The sequence below is a fragment of the Haliotis cracherodii genome, unplaced genomic scaffold (assembly GCF_022045235.1).
Source record: "Haliotis cracherodii isolate W230 unplaced genomic scaffold, xgHalCrac1.p SCAF_25, whole genome shotgun sequence".
Lineage (NCBI taxonomy): Eukaryota > Metazoa > Mollusca > Gastropoda > Lepetellida > Haliotidae > Haliotis > Haliotis cracherodii.
In genome coordinates this window covers 7781346-7799814 of record NW_027266281.1, presented here as the reverse complement: position 1 = coordinate 7799814, position 18469 = coordinate 7781346, and the positions used below count along the sequence as shown (strand labels likewise).

Below are 18469 nucleotides of genomic sequence, written 5' to 3'. Positions count from 1 at the left end.
AAGACCTATGATAGGCCGGATCTTCACGGGTCTGCAGTCTATGCGAATGCACGGGCCGGTGTGAGTTCATCACCTCGGGACAGGTGTTAGGTGATATCTAGAATAAACCGTCGGTCAAGTGGTGGGCTCGTCTCCTTAATGCAGTGTTATGTCGTTCCTCTCTGAAAAAGAACTAACATTTGATAAAATATTTTTTTGCGTTTTAATGACAATGTATTGATGTCGTTGCGTTGCTAAGGAACACATCATTAAGAATCAAAACAACTGACATGAAATGGTCAGCATGATGCATGTCAGTGAAACAAACAGTTGATTCTCTTAGAGTGAGTGAATTACATAAGTCACATCGGCAGTACTTCAAGCATTTTGCAACTGGAGTATTTGATTCTTTTACATCAAATGTAATCCTATCAAAAAGGACGGTGAAACATCCAGTGTCATAACACAGACGTACACTTAAAACAAGCTGGACACACTTAACTTGCCTGACTATAAAACAAAGACAGAAGATAAAAATGGGGCAACAGATGAGGAGCAACCAGAAATAGATCACCACACCAGGGGCCATGGGATTCACGGAACTCTTACTACCTGCATGATAGCCAAGCAGGATTTACACCATCCCTGTAGTAGCTGTAGTAGCTGACAATTGTTTGAGAGCTTTAACCACCAGGCTACTCCACCACACCGAATGTATTTGGAAGTTAATATTACAGTAATGTAAGTCCCTGACAAAATTGATAACAGTTCCGATCAAAGTCAGACGACAAGATGGCAGACAGGATTCTATACAGCTGCACTAGCTGAGAACATGTTTTCGAGATTTACACGAACGAACGATCGATTGAGCTGATGGATGTCCCGGCGTGCAATGAAAAGGAAGGAAGTTTTGAAGACTGAAGACTGAGAGAAAGAATGTACTTTACGGTACTCTGATCTATTATCGCAAAAGAATATTCTCCTTTGAACAGTTTGTTTAATTCATTAATCTATTGGCTGTCGGATACATGGGTGTTGTGATACTATTTTGAACACTGTTTCAAATGTTGGAAGCTGGTGTACTGACGAGGTGTCAGTAAATCTTTTTTGAGACAGTAGTTCCGGATTGCAAGTCTTTCTGCAGTTATCGAAAAATAACATTCAATTTTGATTCCAAGTCAGCCAATCAGAATCGCTGAAAACACGATAACACACACACACACACACACACACAAACACACACACACTTTGTGGTGGTCACGTAATTTATATATCGTTCTAATCCTTCTTTAGGAAATGAAAAGACGAGAACATGAGGAGCTCCACGTCTTGTAGTGGTCCAGGATCTGATAAATACAAGTCAAATACAACATATTCCCATTTGGCATGTCAACTCAATATTGAGTATTGATGTGCTGGAAAGCGTCTACACTATTAATGAAATTGTTTGGTCGACTGTATTCCTACATCAATCAATTCAAAGTTATTAGCTTTCAAGGATGAGATTTAAGATCTTTTTGTGTGGGCCGGTACCTTTAATAACGATTTGCCAAGTCATATTGTAGGAGTGAACGAGTTTTCACCTACGTGGCAATGACAAAGACAACTGTCGCCAAAAAGGGCGTGGCTGTAGTCTTTCAGTTGAAAGGACAGATAATCAGATCACATAGAGGAATTTTATATGGCTTTGCTTGACTGGTTAACGAGTGGATGGATGGACATTATGTCGATCAGCAGCCCTGGGTTCTAACTTGACAGCTAATGAATGAGATAGGATAAAAGTTGTGGTTTGTTCAACTTTCCTTGACACTTCTTCCTTAGCTATCTTGTTTCTCACAAAAAAAGGAAAATGCATTTAAGTCTTTTTACCGTAGTCCTATTGCTGACTCGTGTAGGATTGAGTTGTTACACTTGCTTCAACGCCTCTTCTGTTGTGGCGGTAGATGCGCATAGTGAACGTTACGTATTTAGGAAAGTAAGGTCACAGTCTCTCTATTCCTGTGCATCGGCATGTCTGATGTCTTCAGTCTGCATGTCCTTCAACTTTGAGACCAAGACCCGCATCTGTGAACTCAACAACAACAGCAGTGACCAGGTGGCCGTCACAACGCAGCCAGGATTTCTCTTCAGTGACATCAACCACTGGCCTAAGGTACTGTTATATTATTAATTATTGCTATTTTTAACGCACAATAAGCCTATGTTACGCATATATTGTCGCGGGGCTATATACATGTATGCCAACGTTCACCGCACATGTTCTCGGCAGGCATATACTGTCGCAAGTGACAAAATATGCCACAGTTCACAGCGCATATGTCGACATTCCTCAGAATAAAACAAATATATTTGGAGATGACGATGTTGTTGATGATGATGGTCGTGTCGATCATGATGATCATCATTACATTTATAAAACACATGTTAAACTAGATTTTAATCCCCTCGACAGGGAGATATAGTGTCGTCAGTTCAATCCTGTATGTGTATAGTGGGGATTTATTAACAAGGTTTCCCCTGTATAACTATCTCTGCCCCTTTTATTTACACCAAACATTGTACAGAATAGTTTTATAAACATTCTTAGCAAAACTAACTTTGTATTCAAAGAAGTGTCATAGATAAATACATACATGTACATAGACATTCCAAAGTTTTACAGATATATTATTAAACAGATGTCTAACTAATGTATCACTTGTATATTACGAGTTAATAACTAAATTATCAGAGGGATATTCTAACACTGCCTATTTCATTAAATGAAACATTTCTGGTTTCTGGTCATAGAATAATATCTTCAGTTATTTTCCTTATAAAACAGTTTTAAGATCATATCAATTCTTATAGAAGTAATATTTACATCTAATAACCGTACACTGAGGCCAAATGAAAGGCATCTTCCCGGCGACAATATATGCCATGATAGGGTTTATAAATGATACATGTCAGACACACACACTGACAAACAACACCACTGAAATGCCACGACAGACACTCGAACAACGCCAGCGCGACCTTGGTATAATACAGATGGAAGCCAACCATGCCGACATTGCAAGAACATTTAGTTGCTCCCTTTTTACTGTGCCTAACCTGGTGGACGTTACAGACAGACCGGACAGATATCAGACAGGCCACGAACAGGGTAACTACGCGCATTGAAGACCGGTACTGGCATAGTTTGCATCTCCGGAATCGATTTCTGACAAAGACATCGTCTGCCTTAGGGAATATGGCTAGTCGTAAGACAATGGCTAGGCGACTCAGGGATCAAGGATTTAGGGACATGGCAACATCGTCGTCAGAGATTGAGATGTGCCCGGACTGATGACTGTCTATTCATAGCTGATGCAAGACAGCGTATTTACCCCCCAGAGTGGAGAACGATCGGCTGCACTTTGCGTTCAGAAGGTCGTGATGTATGGTGGAGGGGGGTGTTATTGTGTGGTGGAGGAATTTGTGAGCAGGAGAGAACACCACTGGCGCCATTTTACGCCCGATTGTCTGCCTTGCAGTGTCCTTTATCAGCACCACAACGCCAAGACCAATACAGGCCAGTCTTGTGACGTGAGATTAAACTTGAGCGATTTTAGATGTGTGTGCCCTTTGTCCATTCCGTTGAAAACTTGTTTCTGCTACACCACCTCAATTAAAGCAAATGCCATGACAATATCTAAAGCTGTATCACTGTTATATTAAAGGCTGATTTCACTGAGATTTTGATCTTTTCAATACATTTTACTTCATGCATCTATTTTTGTTTTTTTTAGTAGAGCGCTTTAAAACTATGGTTTCTTTTGACCGTCCATTTTTTATATTAACGAGAATCAACGGTAATTGGTTTTGTAGTTGATCAAATTTTAACATTTACCATTTAATCCCTATGTCAAGTGTACGTATATGTATATCTCAAAACCTAGGTGATCATGGAAGCAGAGGTTACCTCATTTCTGTTTACCAAGTTTGCTTGACGCAAAAATGAATTAACATGAATTTACCAGTGTCAATCAAATGCTAACTTATGACACAATCTGATCATGACTTAAGGTCATAATGCCAAAATGGCTGCCATAAGTAAATGTTGTTTATGTGAAAGGGTACAATAACGATTTAAAGTTATATACAAACATTCATTGTACATTCGAAACCTTGACGGTAGACACAGACGTGACTTGTCTGGACGTAATGAAGGAATGGGTCATCTGATGTTGATACCATTTATACTTTGCACAAAAAGGCGTTACCGAAGAATATCTATTCATTTTAGAAATGAAAGATGGCCAACTAAAACGTGTTGGATTTCTGGCGATGTGCTGGACCTCTGCGTTGTTTTTTCCCCTTAATTTTGCAAACTAACTTGGGAGAGAGGCATGATGTGCCTTTTATCAAACTGGCTCCCACACCAGAGATCGCTTGGGTGAGATCAAGCGATATCTACACTGTAGATATCGCTGCAATGAAATTGCATAACAATGCTTTGTAGACCATTGTGACGTCATTTGACATCACCAATGGCTTTGTTACTGAAGCTGTTATAACTACTTTTTTTCACCTAAGACACTGCTAATTACTGTCTACAAACTGAACAAGTTTGAAAAATGAGGGAGATTCTCTCTATATTTAATCCTGTGTTATTTTGCCTGTTGGCCTCTCGTCCCTTTCTCTATTCCACCAGGGTTTGGTGACTTACGGCGAAGAGTCACTTGACGTATATCCCAGTGGAATCTTCTGCAATTTCAATCAGTTGTTTACATAAAAAAATCAGCCTATTCTAAGAAGCTGCCAACAACTGTTCCATTCAGTCTGATTAATTAAAATTAATGATGGCTGGTAGACGCGCTACATTTGAAGGATGGGCCGTCAGATGTTTCAATTATTTCCCAGTGTTAAGTACAATACTAATGACAATAGTTTTCATGTTATAGTCATTAATAATTACTACTGCATTTGCTTTTCCTGGCAGTGTGTGTTCGTTGAAGGTCAAATCAGATTAAACATAAATACACAACCTCCTCAACGAGCATTACCAGGCAACAGCTGAGACAACTGCCATAACCATACACAGGGTTTTACAGCTATCCCCATGGGGAACCTGGCTTAGTGCATTCGAGTGGGGAAGAGTCGGAAAACAAGAGTTGTATTGATTACTCTAGATCTTTTTCAACATGTAGGCAAATCCTGACATCTCTCGAAACTCCCAGACAGATGTTTGTTGCTGCAGATGCAACACGATTTATTGACTCATCCTTACTGCATTTATTGATTACTCTTTTTTAACATGCAGGCAAATCCTGGCATCTCTCAAAACACCCAGAGTCACACTGCAGTTTGTTGCTACAGATGCAACACGATTTATTGACTCATCCTTACTGCATGTATTGATTACTCTTATTTAACATGCAGGCAAATCCTGACATCTCTCAAAACAGCCAGAGTCACACTGCAGTTTGATGCTGCAGATGCAACACGATTTATCGACTCATCCTTACTGCATGTATTGATTACTCTTTTTTAACATGCAGGCAAATCCTGGCATCTCTCAAAACAGCCAGAGTCACACTGCAGTTTGATGCTGCAGATGCAACACGATTTATTGACTCATCCTTACTGCATGTGTTGAACAAGCAATTTATTCAACCAAGAAAGTCATGAATGTCAGGGGCGAACTACTAAGCTTTTGGTGTTTGGGGCATAGGTGCTGTGGCATTTTGGACTAATCCTATTGACTGTGCCTCATCTCTGTTTGCCCCCTGAACTGGATAGTTAAATGTACAAACAGGCATGGCAGGTCGAACAAAGGGTGCGCTAAGTTTGACAAAACGTTCTTTTCATCTTGTTAAACACACACAGTGGTTCCTTATAATTATCACATGAGTTGTGATCTCAACTGATCAATATTCCTGTGAAGGGCTAAATCACATATTTCTGACACTTTTTTCATACAATCTAAATTTCTGAACATGTCGGGTCAAAGTGATATGGCTTAATGTGTTATGGATTACATTAAACTACGGTTATAGATAACTCGAAGGGTCCCCCCATTTTCGCTTGTTATAACCGTAGTTCGTTATAAGCCTCTATTCAGCTTATATACGTCAAGTGTCCGGGACCAAACAAAAAAGTTTGTTATAAGTCTGTTCGTTATAAACGTAGTTTACTGTTGTTTTAAATGTTAATAGCCGTAAAGAACACTACTGAGCAGGCCACATCTACCCTTTTCACGAATACCTGGTTTCTTTGCTGATTTTCAGTGATCCATTCATAAAATTGTTTATGTTTAGCATTTTGAATGTATACAAAATGTCCACTTGGGATGTGTTCGGTCTTACTGCTGTCTTATATTTGTCTATGTTTGAGGAGCGAAATTAGTCACTACAACATATATAAAGCCTGACCTTGCCTGAACACAAGTACAAAAACAACAACTGTAGAATAGTTTACTTGGACAGCAGATTTTGACCATCTCAGGCCTACCCGTACTTAGGGATGCAGGTTGGAGCCAATCGTTCGGCAGAATACAAATGTAGACACAAATACTCATGCTGCACCCGTCGGTATCGTGTGTTGACACCCTCACACGAATAATCATGTCAGGCAAAAGATCCCACCACACTCGCTCTTCCCTCAATCACTTATCCCTACCAATAACAAACAGAGATGTCTCCATTGCATCAATTGTTCCCCACCATATAATGCCATATGCAGAGGAAGGAAGTTTAAGCAATGGAAGGAGAGGATTTGTGCAAAGTTCATATTGGTTGTTGTTAATGCAATTATTTTCAGAAAGCGCAATAAATAATTGGTCAGCAATTGGACCTATCAGACAGGACTTGGTATATCCCCACTATCAGTACCAATAATTTAAAAAAAATAATTGATTACAAGTCGACCCGTGAAGATTCTGGGGTAGAATAGGTCTTCAGCAACCCATGCTTGTCATAAAAGACCACGCGCGGGATCGGGTGGTCAGACTCGCTGACTTGTGTGATGCATGTCATTGATCCGAATTTGGTGGATCGATGCTCATGATATAAATCACCGGATTGTCTGGTCCAGACTCAATTATTTACAGACCGCCGTCATATAGCAGGAATATTGTTGAGTTAAACAACAAACCAAACCAAAACCAAAGATTACAAGCTCCATATAGACAACAAAACAAATGTCATTCTTTAACATGCTCTAGCAGCAAATACTAGAGTACCCAGGTTTGCTGTCAAGAATACAGCCCTTCTGACAATCTTTGTAATGCAGAAGGCTGCAGTGTTGGAGAGTCTTCACATTCTCCGAAAAGTTCTGGCTGGGTTCGAGGGAGAAGTTCCATTCGCTGTCTGGGCTGCGTGTACAGGGGGCAAGGGCCCTGAGCTGATTATGAGCCTAACCAGCCTGACTGTGCCAGGATCACTCAAACCCTATTTGCTGCATTTTATATTTTAATCTGTACATCATAGTCATAATCATTATCATAATGTGGCTAGTTATATTGTGCTAGCCTCCATATACTCGGTGCATGCTCAAAGTGCCAACATTATCACCCTCGTCATTTGACCTGTGGGCACTCGCTTTTCATTCTCAGCTCCCTGGGGAGTATACAACGCAAGCTGCCCTGTGAAGCGCTTGGATGTAAACAGTCGCATTTCATCTATATCAAAACAGCTGGTAGAATTATTGGTTTTTGAAACATTTTACATTTCCCGATTCGGCTGGCTGAACGTCCAGCTGAGTCGTTTTGTGTATTGTAAGCACACGTAACGCCATATGCATGTATTGTTTTACATAGTCACTCGCTGGCGCCTGCTCGGAGAAACCTTGTCCAATGTCCAGATGTTATCTAGATCGACTGGGTCGGGCATCTTGTGAGACAGGTAAGCTATTGACTGTAACAGTACATTAACACTATTTTACGTTATCACTCATTGGAATCATTTGGCTTGGACTGGGGTGAGAAAGCATAATGAGAAAGCGTGTCTGGCCCGAGAGGCTGATGGTTCGACCCCGGGCCGCGTCAAACGAAAGGACGTAAAAATAGGGTACCTTTAATTACTCTGACTGGCGCTAGGCATTAAGGGGATTACGCAAGGACTGGTTTAAGTGGAGTATCCATGTTAAACTGTGGCACGGCATAACTCCTGGCTAGTACAAGCAGCAACACACACGCGCGCGAGGGCGAGACGTTGAACCCTATTTCAGTTCACATCACCAGAACAAAACAAACCTTGATATAATTATCATGTTGAAAGCGATGTCACCTCATGCAAGAACCATACCAGAGACAAGAAACCAAGTTTCCACCAAATATTAATTATTCTTTACTGACAGTGACCTCTAAAATATAATATCGCAAAAGAAACGTCACCATGGATAGATATATGATACACCTTATTTGTATAACACACTACACATACTTTGAGACATATCAAAAGAATGACACTTGGCAAAACTGATCATCAAGGTTGAAATTAAAGTGTCAAATGTTCTTAAAGTGAAACACAACACTAGTCGCTCAGAAAATAGCATCACAAGTCAGTATCTCGTGTGTCCGCCATGTGCATTGATGACTGCCGTGCAACGTCGATACATGGAATGGATCAGGCGGTTGATGAAGGCCATAGGCACTTGAGCCCACACTCTGAGAAACGTCTGACGCAGTTCAGCTGCAGTTGTCGGCCTCGGTCGGATGTCATTCAGCCGTCTTTGAATCTCGTCCCACAGATGCTCAATGGGATTTAAATCGGAACTGATGGCAGGTCACTGCATGTTTCGGATGCCATTCTGCTGAAAGAAGTCTCTTGTTGCTCTCGCAGTATGGGCACTGCCGTTATCATGCTGAAACTTGTGATTGCGCCGATGTGCCAAATGAGGTATGGTGTGTGGTCTCAAGACTTGATCAATGTGCCGAGCTGCTGTGACACCATTGACTCGACCCTGGACTGATGTTCTGGAAGACCACAGGGCCGACCCTCTGTGCAAGATCAATTCAATCCCACGCCACGATGCTCGGCCCACGCCACGAGTCTATCTAAACAACACAAGCATCCGAATAACGTTCCCTACGGCGTCGCAAGACTCTCTCTCTGCCATCTGATATTGTAATACAGTAACGGCTCTCGTCTGAGAAGAGGACTCATCTCCACTGCTGATGGCGCCAATGCTGGTGCTGTGTTGCCCACTGAAGACGGTCCCGTCAATGACGTGGTGTCAGAATTGGTCCTCTGTGTGGCCTGTGACAGTGGAGGTGTCTGCTCGTCAATCGTCGACGCATGGTGTCCACACTAATGCGTCGCTGGTGTGTCCCTATGGTCTGTCGAGCAGTTTCCGCAGCAGTAATTGAAAGCGATCTTGAAGATGCTGTCACACAATCTGACGATCCTGACATCGGGTAGTGACCCTTGGTCTACCACTACGTAGTTGGTCATTTGTTGTGTGGGTGATCTGGTAACGTTGCTGGAGCCTGTATATGGTCCTTACGTGGACTTGAAATGCACTGGCTACTTGCCAGGCGGTTTGTCCAGCTTGCAATCGTCCAAGGGCGTGGTGTCGCTGATTTCTTGTCAATCTTGGTATGTGGTGGCAATTCAATAACGAATGAATATTATCCGATCTGGGTGGATTTCTATAGGGCAAGAAATGGTCGAACGCATGTGCATTTAAATTTGCACGGAACTAACATGCATCGGGTTTCCATGGCCGTTGCCGTGATGCGTTTGGGCGATCGGTTTTATTGTCATCTACTTTGTTTTTTTATTATCAAATTTCATTTTTCCAGACAAGGTAATGTTTTATTTTAGAAACCTTGGCAAAAATTACCCAGATACTTAAATGTCAACTTTTCATGCAATGTTACTTGTGGGGATGTTTCTTTTGCGGTTCAGTATATATAAGTAGCCGCCACATTTATATGATGTTAATGGTGGGTTGAAATCCGAGATCCTAATAATGACTAATTTGTTAAGTAAAATCTATATCGCTCTTGTTGTTATATAATGTTACAGAGTTTCAAGGCTGTGCGGCACCACCTGCTGTTGCCAATGCTGAGATGCATTATGACGGAGTGTACGAAGGAGCAGTGGCAGAATACACTTGCAGGGACAACTTCATGATGTGCACTGCTAGACACAGCAGAGTTTGCCAGTTGACAGGAAATTGGATCGGTTCTGTCGGCCCGTGCGCACAGTATCGTTGGGACAACCCGGTAAGATTGTTATGACATTGTGGTAAAATGAACGTTGAGTATGAAGGTATCTTCAAGGTAAGGTGTGATGAAATGGGGTGTAACGTCGCTTTAACACTTTAACAGCGACGTTCATGCACGTGTGTGTGTGTGTGTGTGTGTGTGTGTGTGTGTGTGTGTGTGTGTGGCTGCTCGTACTAATGCTGATATCCCGGAAGAAGTTACGAAATGAAAGGCGGAAATTAAACATAAAAGAACCGAGTTCCCGTATTATGCCTTCAAATATGTTTAATTGTCTGAATTATGTTTGTATTTACGACTTCTCATGAAACATTCTTTATAAGGTGGATGTTTGCAAGCGAGTCGTACGTAAAATGTTGACCAAAGGATACAGAAATTATCGTGTTTGTGAAAAATATTTATTACTTTTTTTGTTTACATAGGTGATGAACTCCCTCAAGGTCGTGTCTTGTGGGAATTCAACGAGTTTCAAAGTGACATTGAACATCACTCCAACGACCGTAAATCGGTAAAAAATAGATATTCGCATCCATAATTATGGTGAACAAAGGAATAAGCGTGAGCGCTCAAAGAATGTTGTTACATGTCTTGAGTGTGTATTTGACTCAGTATGAATTACAGGTTAGAGTTGGTCCCCAGCAACATATGCTTGCGACGCAACGGTTCGAGTGATCAGGCATGGTGACTTTAGCCCCCCGACAGTGTGAGTCGTTGCTCATAAAATCGAACACTGGATTGTCTGCCCCGGACTCCATAATTTATAGGCTACAGTTATACTGCTTGAATATGACAGACTGTGGCGTTTAAGAGCAAACACATACGCTTATTGGTTTTTGTTATTTAAGGCTGCAGGCAGCCATCTTCGAGCTTTATGATGTATCATTGGTCACCTGAATTGCACCCACATTACGGTTTCTCTGCTAACAGTAGAACGCACACCTGCTGCACATAATCTGGCATCTGTGTTAGAATATACAGACTCTCAAGACCGTATATGTTGCGAGTCATTAAAGCCATACTATACATATTGTGTTTGTACTTCTCGTCTAAGAGCTTCGATATCACATGGGAATCAAGAAAGACAAGAGATGACCCATTTTTGGCAATGTCGTGTAATTAACTACAAAAAAACATTTATCGGTGACATTGCTATTAAATAATCTTTGATATACATGTATTTCTTTCGAAGATCATTGTAAAATGGACAAACATGAAACGAATTTCATTTTCTCTCTCTAGATTACATGATGGACAAATGCTTTTCAAGTTGTTATAGGCGGTTTTCTTACTTCATTTACAAATATGTCTAGTAAATCAAGTAGATAGTTTATTAAATGTTTTCTTAAGTTTGCATTCGTGAGTACTGGAAAATATATTTCTGGCTGAAGCAAAGTTTTGAAAGATTTGTCATTAAAGCAAATTGCCACCATGTGTGTAGGGACGACATAATCTGGCTCTTACGTTAAAAAACTCCTCAATACCGTACTTATGTAGCTCGTCATTAAAGCAACGCTATACATTTTGCCACCATGTGTTTTTATACTTATAAGTGCTACGATATCACCTGGAAGTCAAGAATGACTAGAGATAACCCAGGCCATTTGGCAATGGCGTATAAATATAGGTTATCACGCGAGTGTGTTTGGGGATGGTAAATATCCTGCATTAGGAATAAACATAGTGTTTATTCCTAATAAAGGAATAAAGTTGACAGCTTTCTGTGGCAATGCACGTTCCAGGCTTCTTGTAATCCGTGGCAACCTCAACGCTGCTGCTTATCGCGACCAGGTACTGGCACCAGAACATCTGCCTTTTATGGCAGCACATGGACCCGGTTTGATCTTCCAACACGACAATGCCAGACCCCACACAGCAATTTTGACAAGGAATTTTCTTCAGAATGCGGGAGTCAACGTCATGGACTGGCCGTCAAGGTCTCCCGACCTCATTCCCATCGAACACGTCTGGGATGCTCTTTGCAGAAGTCTGCGCACTCTCCAGAACCAACCACAGAATTTACAAGATCTTGGCACCATTTTGCAGCAACAATGTCTTCGTCTTCCCAATCATGTTTTCACAAGCATCACAAGGTCCATGTGGAGGCGTTGTGTGGCAGTTGTCAACGCACAGAAACCATAATTGAAACACTGTTTGAAAAACGATGTACACAATGTTCAAAACATTAATCGTGTCACCTAGACAGACATACGTACACGATACAGTTAATGTCACAGGGGTACAGAAAATGTCAGTATCGGTTGTGCCCACCACGTGCATCAATCACCGCTTGACACCCACGACCCATAGATGCAATCAAGCTGGCCAAGGTAATGTCTGGATGTTGTTGTGCTGTAAGAAGTCCTGACAAACACGTTTAATATGCGGTCGAGCGTTGTCCTGCTGGAACTGTCCACCATGAACGTTGACGTGAGGAAGAACGTAGGGCTGTAGGATCAAGTCTCTGTAACGCACACCTGTCAATGCACCTGCCACATGCCTGAGAGGCGTCCTACCACTGAGATGAATTCCGGCCCATACCATGACACTCCCGCCGCCAAATGGGACAACCTGCTGCACACAGTTGGGGGTGTAACGTTCACCCCGACGTCTGTAGACACGTGCGCGCCCATCGGCACGTGTGAGTAGGATACGGGACTCGTCAGTAAACAGTACATCTTGCACGTGCCCATCTAACCCTCTCTTGGCACCAAAGCAGACGGTCCGCCAGATGACTTGGGGTCAATACATGACGTCGAACAGGTCTTTGAGGAAAAAGTCCAGCCTCCCTCAGTCTGTTGAGTACCGTTTGATCTGATATTCTGCGTACCCCAGGGATCTGTGTGGTTGTAGACGTGGCTGTGGTAGTGCGGTCTCGGAGAGGTCGCAGTCGGATGTATCGATCTTGTGCTTGGGTTGTCACCCTTGGTCTTCCTGACCTTGGTCTGTCGTCAACTCTGTTGGTGTTGTTGTTTCGTGTCCACAGTGCGGAGATTGTCTGTCTGGATACGCCAAAGTGCCTGGCCACTTCTTGCTGAGTTGCTCCAGCTTGTAATCTCCCAATGGCGTTGTTCCGTTGAGCTGCATTCAGTCTTGGCATTCTGCCACCGCCTCTACTGCCGTTATAAGGACTGTACGAACAGCCGTTGATGTGGATTTTTATACCCATTCAGCAAGGGTGGGGCCTGCATGCCTAAATGCAGGATCCTGTGCTGCACGTTTTTTACAGGCGGTTGCGTTTGGATGTAGCTGTAGAATTGATCACCAAACGCTACGTTTATGTGCTTTGCATGTGTTTTCGCGACTTATAGACACATCGACTTTCTGTTTGACTATTTTGGTTCTCATTTAATGTACCTATTTTAGATATTTGGCAAAAAGTGGTTTTACATCTGTCAAGTTTCTTTTTTTGAAGAGTATATTTACTGTTGTTTTAAAATGTAAGGCATATGCTCGTTTGAAAGAGTCTGTCAAATCTATCTTACTTTATGTAGAATCAGTTTACACAGTTTGATGTTGTTGAGCCTTGGTCGTCATTTCGTAGTCACGAGAGCTAGTGACTTTGAAACAACTAGCGGCCATGTCGACTGAGAGAAACAGTTTAAACTACACGTGTTTGAATTTTGTATAAACAATAATGCCTAGTCATTTTAGATTCATTGTTGTACTACTAAACATTAATCACTGTTAATCAAACTGTATATTTATCGCCAAAATTCATTACATTGTTTAAATCGTTGAAGAATTGATGTTGCTTAAACGAAATATTTCGCATTCTCGGTATCTAAGTGTTCAGTGTAGACTGTGTGTGATCAAGTAAAATTCCACGAATACACACGCGTATGAATATTATGAAAAGCTACTTCGCCTCTGTTATAAGTGTAACCTGTTTCTTGTCTTTTTACCTTCATATTTTAAATCACCACGATGGGTATTAAAAACAATATACTACTCGTGACGAGGAAGGACGGATTATCTGTATCTATGTATTTCATTGGTTGGTAGTTCTAGTCTTCCGCCCAGTGAACCCGCCCTTTCGGCCTTGAGAAGCTGTAACCGTTACACAAACCCAAGGGAAGCGACAACTGGCTGTATATATGGTACATTACCTTGCTGCCTACCTAAAGTAACCCAGAATCCCACTGGGATACACACTCTTCTTCCATGGCTCTGTATAATGCTTCATTGACATTTGTATCTAGTGGCATTCAATACCTCTAAAGTAGCATGCCTTTTCACATTAAAAAATTGCCAATTAAAACATTGTTAAATATGAATGCCTATCAGAGCGAAAGCTTATCAAACATGATAAAATGAGAAGGATTAATCTTGAACGTGAGTAATTTATGTTTCTAATCTTTGTCATGTGACCCCTTTTCGGCACGTTTAAGAAAGCTGCTGGTCTCTTTGTCCATGGGTAATTATGCGTTTGTTGGACCTCTGTCAAAGTGACTTGGATCGTATGACGTTACTGATTTGAAAATATTTCTTGTGGTATTTGTTTAATTTTTATTATTGGGTAATGTGAACTGCACGTTCATACAAATGTGCAATCTTGTGAAAGAAGTATGACTTTTTGAAAGTTGTCTCCCCTAATTGCTTGGACTCACTCACCCTATTTATTTCCGATGCGACGTTAAATATTAACTCACTCACCATCTCCGCTTCAGTGATTCGATTATCACAGTCACAAGCATTTTAATTAAACTTTAATGTCATGTCCCCCCACGTTTCAGGCTACAGAGTTTAGAAAGTTGTGGCAATACATGACATTTGTGGGCCGGTCGGGTAGCGAAGAACGGATTTCGATTCCAGACATCCGTACAATGTGTGGAGCCCATTCCTGGCGTCACCTGCCGTGCTATTGCTGGAATATTGCTAAAACCATACTCACTTGACATTTGCTTTCTTTAAAAAAATCCGTCAAACATATTTTAACATAGAATTAATATTTTTTACTGCTTGAATCAAAACTAGGCCGCAAAAGAAACGCAAGTCGAGTATGCAGTATACATGTTAATTATTTTCAATTTCAATTTAATTGTGGTTATGTTGACGTTGAAATGACGGGCAACATCGTGGACAGACTCTCCAGCTTCCTAACGTCCGATAACCTGGTTTCTCTGAATTTGAGTTAGGCGTCGCATTTTTGACCAAGGAGTGGTAGGACCAAGAATCGGCCACAGTTTTATACCCACAAACGTTCGTGACAGTTCGTGCATTTTCGATTTTGCGAGAAGTGGATGCATACCCACATATTCATTGAAATGGTGCGTTTTGGCGATTCGTTTTTTATGTTGCCTTTTTACTCAGGGCTTCCAAATGCAACCAAAAATATTGATAACACCATCAGGCTTCACTACATGCTAAAACTCGTATCAATTTATGGTTCCGTGTTTCATATAACATGGGCAATTTTTCCATATGTCAATTCTGGAAGGCTACAGATCAACCCGTTAGAAAGCATGTTACTGTTAAAAAATAAACATATTTGATTGGCTATAAATACTAACAAACAGGCTTTATACAAATGTCGTCAAGAACGTAATCACTATGCTCCAATTACATACACATTTGTTAATCAAACTTCGAATGCGGATTCTACATCGCAAAGAAAAACTGGTAGGACCACCATCGTGTTTTCCAAAATTGCTGCTTGTTTTGTATTCGAGCTGTAAACATTTTTCAAAGTATATAATATACTAACAATATATTCTCGTTCTTTTAGACTAAATACAGATTTTCACGGTGGAGGAAATCTCCTGTATCATATTTCCTTCCGACTGAATGAAAACAGGCTGGTATTCAACTCACAAACCTCCAATGAGTGGGGAACAGAGATTAGGCTATCGCCGGTCCCATTGGCAGTGGGTAAAGAGTCTCTGGTGGAGATAAGACTGGACCAAGGCATGTACATGGTAAGTTGTTGTTTCTTCAAACATCCTCTACGTGAGCTTTGTCACGATCACAAACAGGTAGTAGTTACTGCGTCTGGGTATAATCAACTGTTAAATTCGACAATATACGTTTTTGAAGCAGTGAAGGCCACTGTATACCATCCAAAATGTCCAGCAGACTTGTAGGTGTTCCTGGCCGTGATAGTCTGCACTAACAAATATCACACTCTAAATTGTAACGGTCCCATACAATGTAATAAAACCATTGTCCTGTTGAGCAGCAGGCATGGTGTCTTTGGTGTCTCATAGACACAGGAGTGTGTGAAGTAGGTTTAGGCCTTTTTGAAGTGCATTTAAGTCATATCAGGGCAACTTTTCCCACTTTGGAGAGACCTAACAGCAGGGGGATATGGTTGCCACAGCAAGAATAATAATGCGGACAAATTTAAATTGGCAAAGTCATTGGACGTAACTATACACAACAACGATTCTAAATTTATTTGTTTTAATCTTCCGTCCTAATTTAAGAAAGCCCCCCCCCCCCCAAAAAAAAAAATGCTGCCATTTTCGAAAATATATTACTTGAGAATTTTAAGATATATTTTATTTTTTAGAATCAAATATTATGTATACATAATGCTTTTATCCGTAACGTTCAGTGGATATTTATTTAGTCATCTCAAACAAAAGAATGAGACTTTGCATTGTAAAATCAAGATGCAACTTTTTTTCATTCTGTTCAACCTTCATCCTCGATTACCCATTGTATTATATCTCCATTCTACTATGATGAATACACTTGAATACTTTCGCCATGGTAGCCTTGTTTCTTACGTCACCATATCCATGTCTCCTATCAAAAACTTTGCACAGAATGTCTTTCGATAATGATAGAAATGTGCTCAGATAGTTATTGCTAGCGTCTCCAAAAGAGGCTGTGGTAGGGAATGTGTCCAGGGTAAATAAAATACACTGGATAATCGAGGATATTCCATTTGATTCCTTGCAGCTAGCTGTAGATGGATCAAGCATACATAACTTCACAGACAGATACCCGGATGCGATTCCGGAAAGCATCATGTTCGGGGGCGACGCCATCCTCACAGCAGTGTACATCACCATGTAACGTTGTTGTCATGATCAACTGACTCTCGGTAACAAACGCTGCAAAACGAAAACATCCCACAGCAGAGCTTTAAAGTTTTGGACATACAAAGCAATGAGAACATTGTGCCATTGTGCGCAGTCAGCGGAGTATCAGACGTTTCTGTCATACAATGGGTGACACATTTGACGTCACTCGGCTTGTGTACTCCTCATGTCGCTTTTTGCTGATATTGCGGTTTCAAAAACGTATGTTGTATAACGTACACGTCGTATAAACAAAATATCCAGTGATCTTATGTTTGTGACACAATGCAACCATATTGTGAACCATGCACACTTGCTTGATTGTCTTTTGGACGGTATTTGTTGATTTAAAAAGGGAATTTAGGTATTTGCTGTGTTTTCTTTCTTCCTTTTCGAGAAAATGGAAGCATCTGCATGTTCTACGTGTTGCTGATAATATGTTCCTGTTCAATAATCTTAATCAAAATCACAACAAATGAAACTTCTGGAATGTCATAAGAGATGGCGACACTTTTTTGCAGTAGTTCCTTCTGCCTCAGGAACGTCCCTTATCCCACCCACGGCATGTTTTAAATGTTTATGCAATTGTATCGAGAGATAAGACACTATTTAGCATTTCAAATCTGTCGCAATTTTTCAGCCCTAACTGTCGTATGGAATGCCCAATGAGACCAGTGAAACAGCCTCTTTCATATTTACATATACATTGTTTGTTCAAGGTTTTCAAAATTCAAGGTCTCAGTAAAGCTTTCGAAAAATATTATGGCAGACATGTGGGGCATATTGGACGCATCAGTGAAAACATTTGTGTCCGATGCAATTTGTACTTATACTATTAGGTTCTGATGCTTTTTTCAGATGAATACTTGACTTGTCTTTGTATGTGTTTGTGATGATGCATCCATCGCTTTTAGTAAACTTTCCATGATTACAATGTTGTTTCAGCTCATCCATAAACTTAATATATAATGTCTTCAGTAAGGCCAAGTTTGTCTCTATTCCACCATGTACAAGAATGCTTGAACATCCTTGTCTGTCCAGTGTTTTAGTTTTAAGTGTACATTCCACAATTAAAAGTATATGTGTAGTATAGGTTGTGCTGAGGGATGGTAATGAGCACAGGTCCTTAAGGATGTTCATGGACCCACTAATCTCTCTCTCTCTCTGTCTCTCTCTGTCGCTCTCTCTCTGTCTCGCTCGCGTAATTGAATTCCCAATTCTCTCAAAATATCTGCATGACTTCACGAAATTCAAACTAACTGAAGCAGTC

At 41.0% G+C, this 18469-nt stretch overlaps 1 protein-coding gene across 1 annotated transcript; it reads left to right on the top strand.

The window, feature by feature from the left end:
- The first annotated feature begins 1828 nt into the window (after positions 1-1828).
- On the top strand, positions 1829-17194 carry LOC139472900 (uncharacterized). Its single transcript, XM_071255363.1, has 6 exons — positions 1829-2131; positions 7763-7847; positions 9975-10174; positions 10597-10682; positions 15900-16089; positions 17078-17194. Exons 1-6 carry the CDS (start codon positions 1829-1831, stop codon positions 17192-17194), a joined length of 981 nt encoding a protein of 326 aa, XP_071111464.1.
- Positions 17195-18469: the final 1275 nt, after the last annotated feature.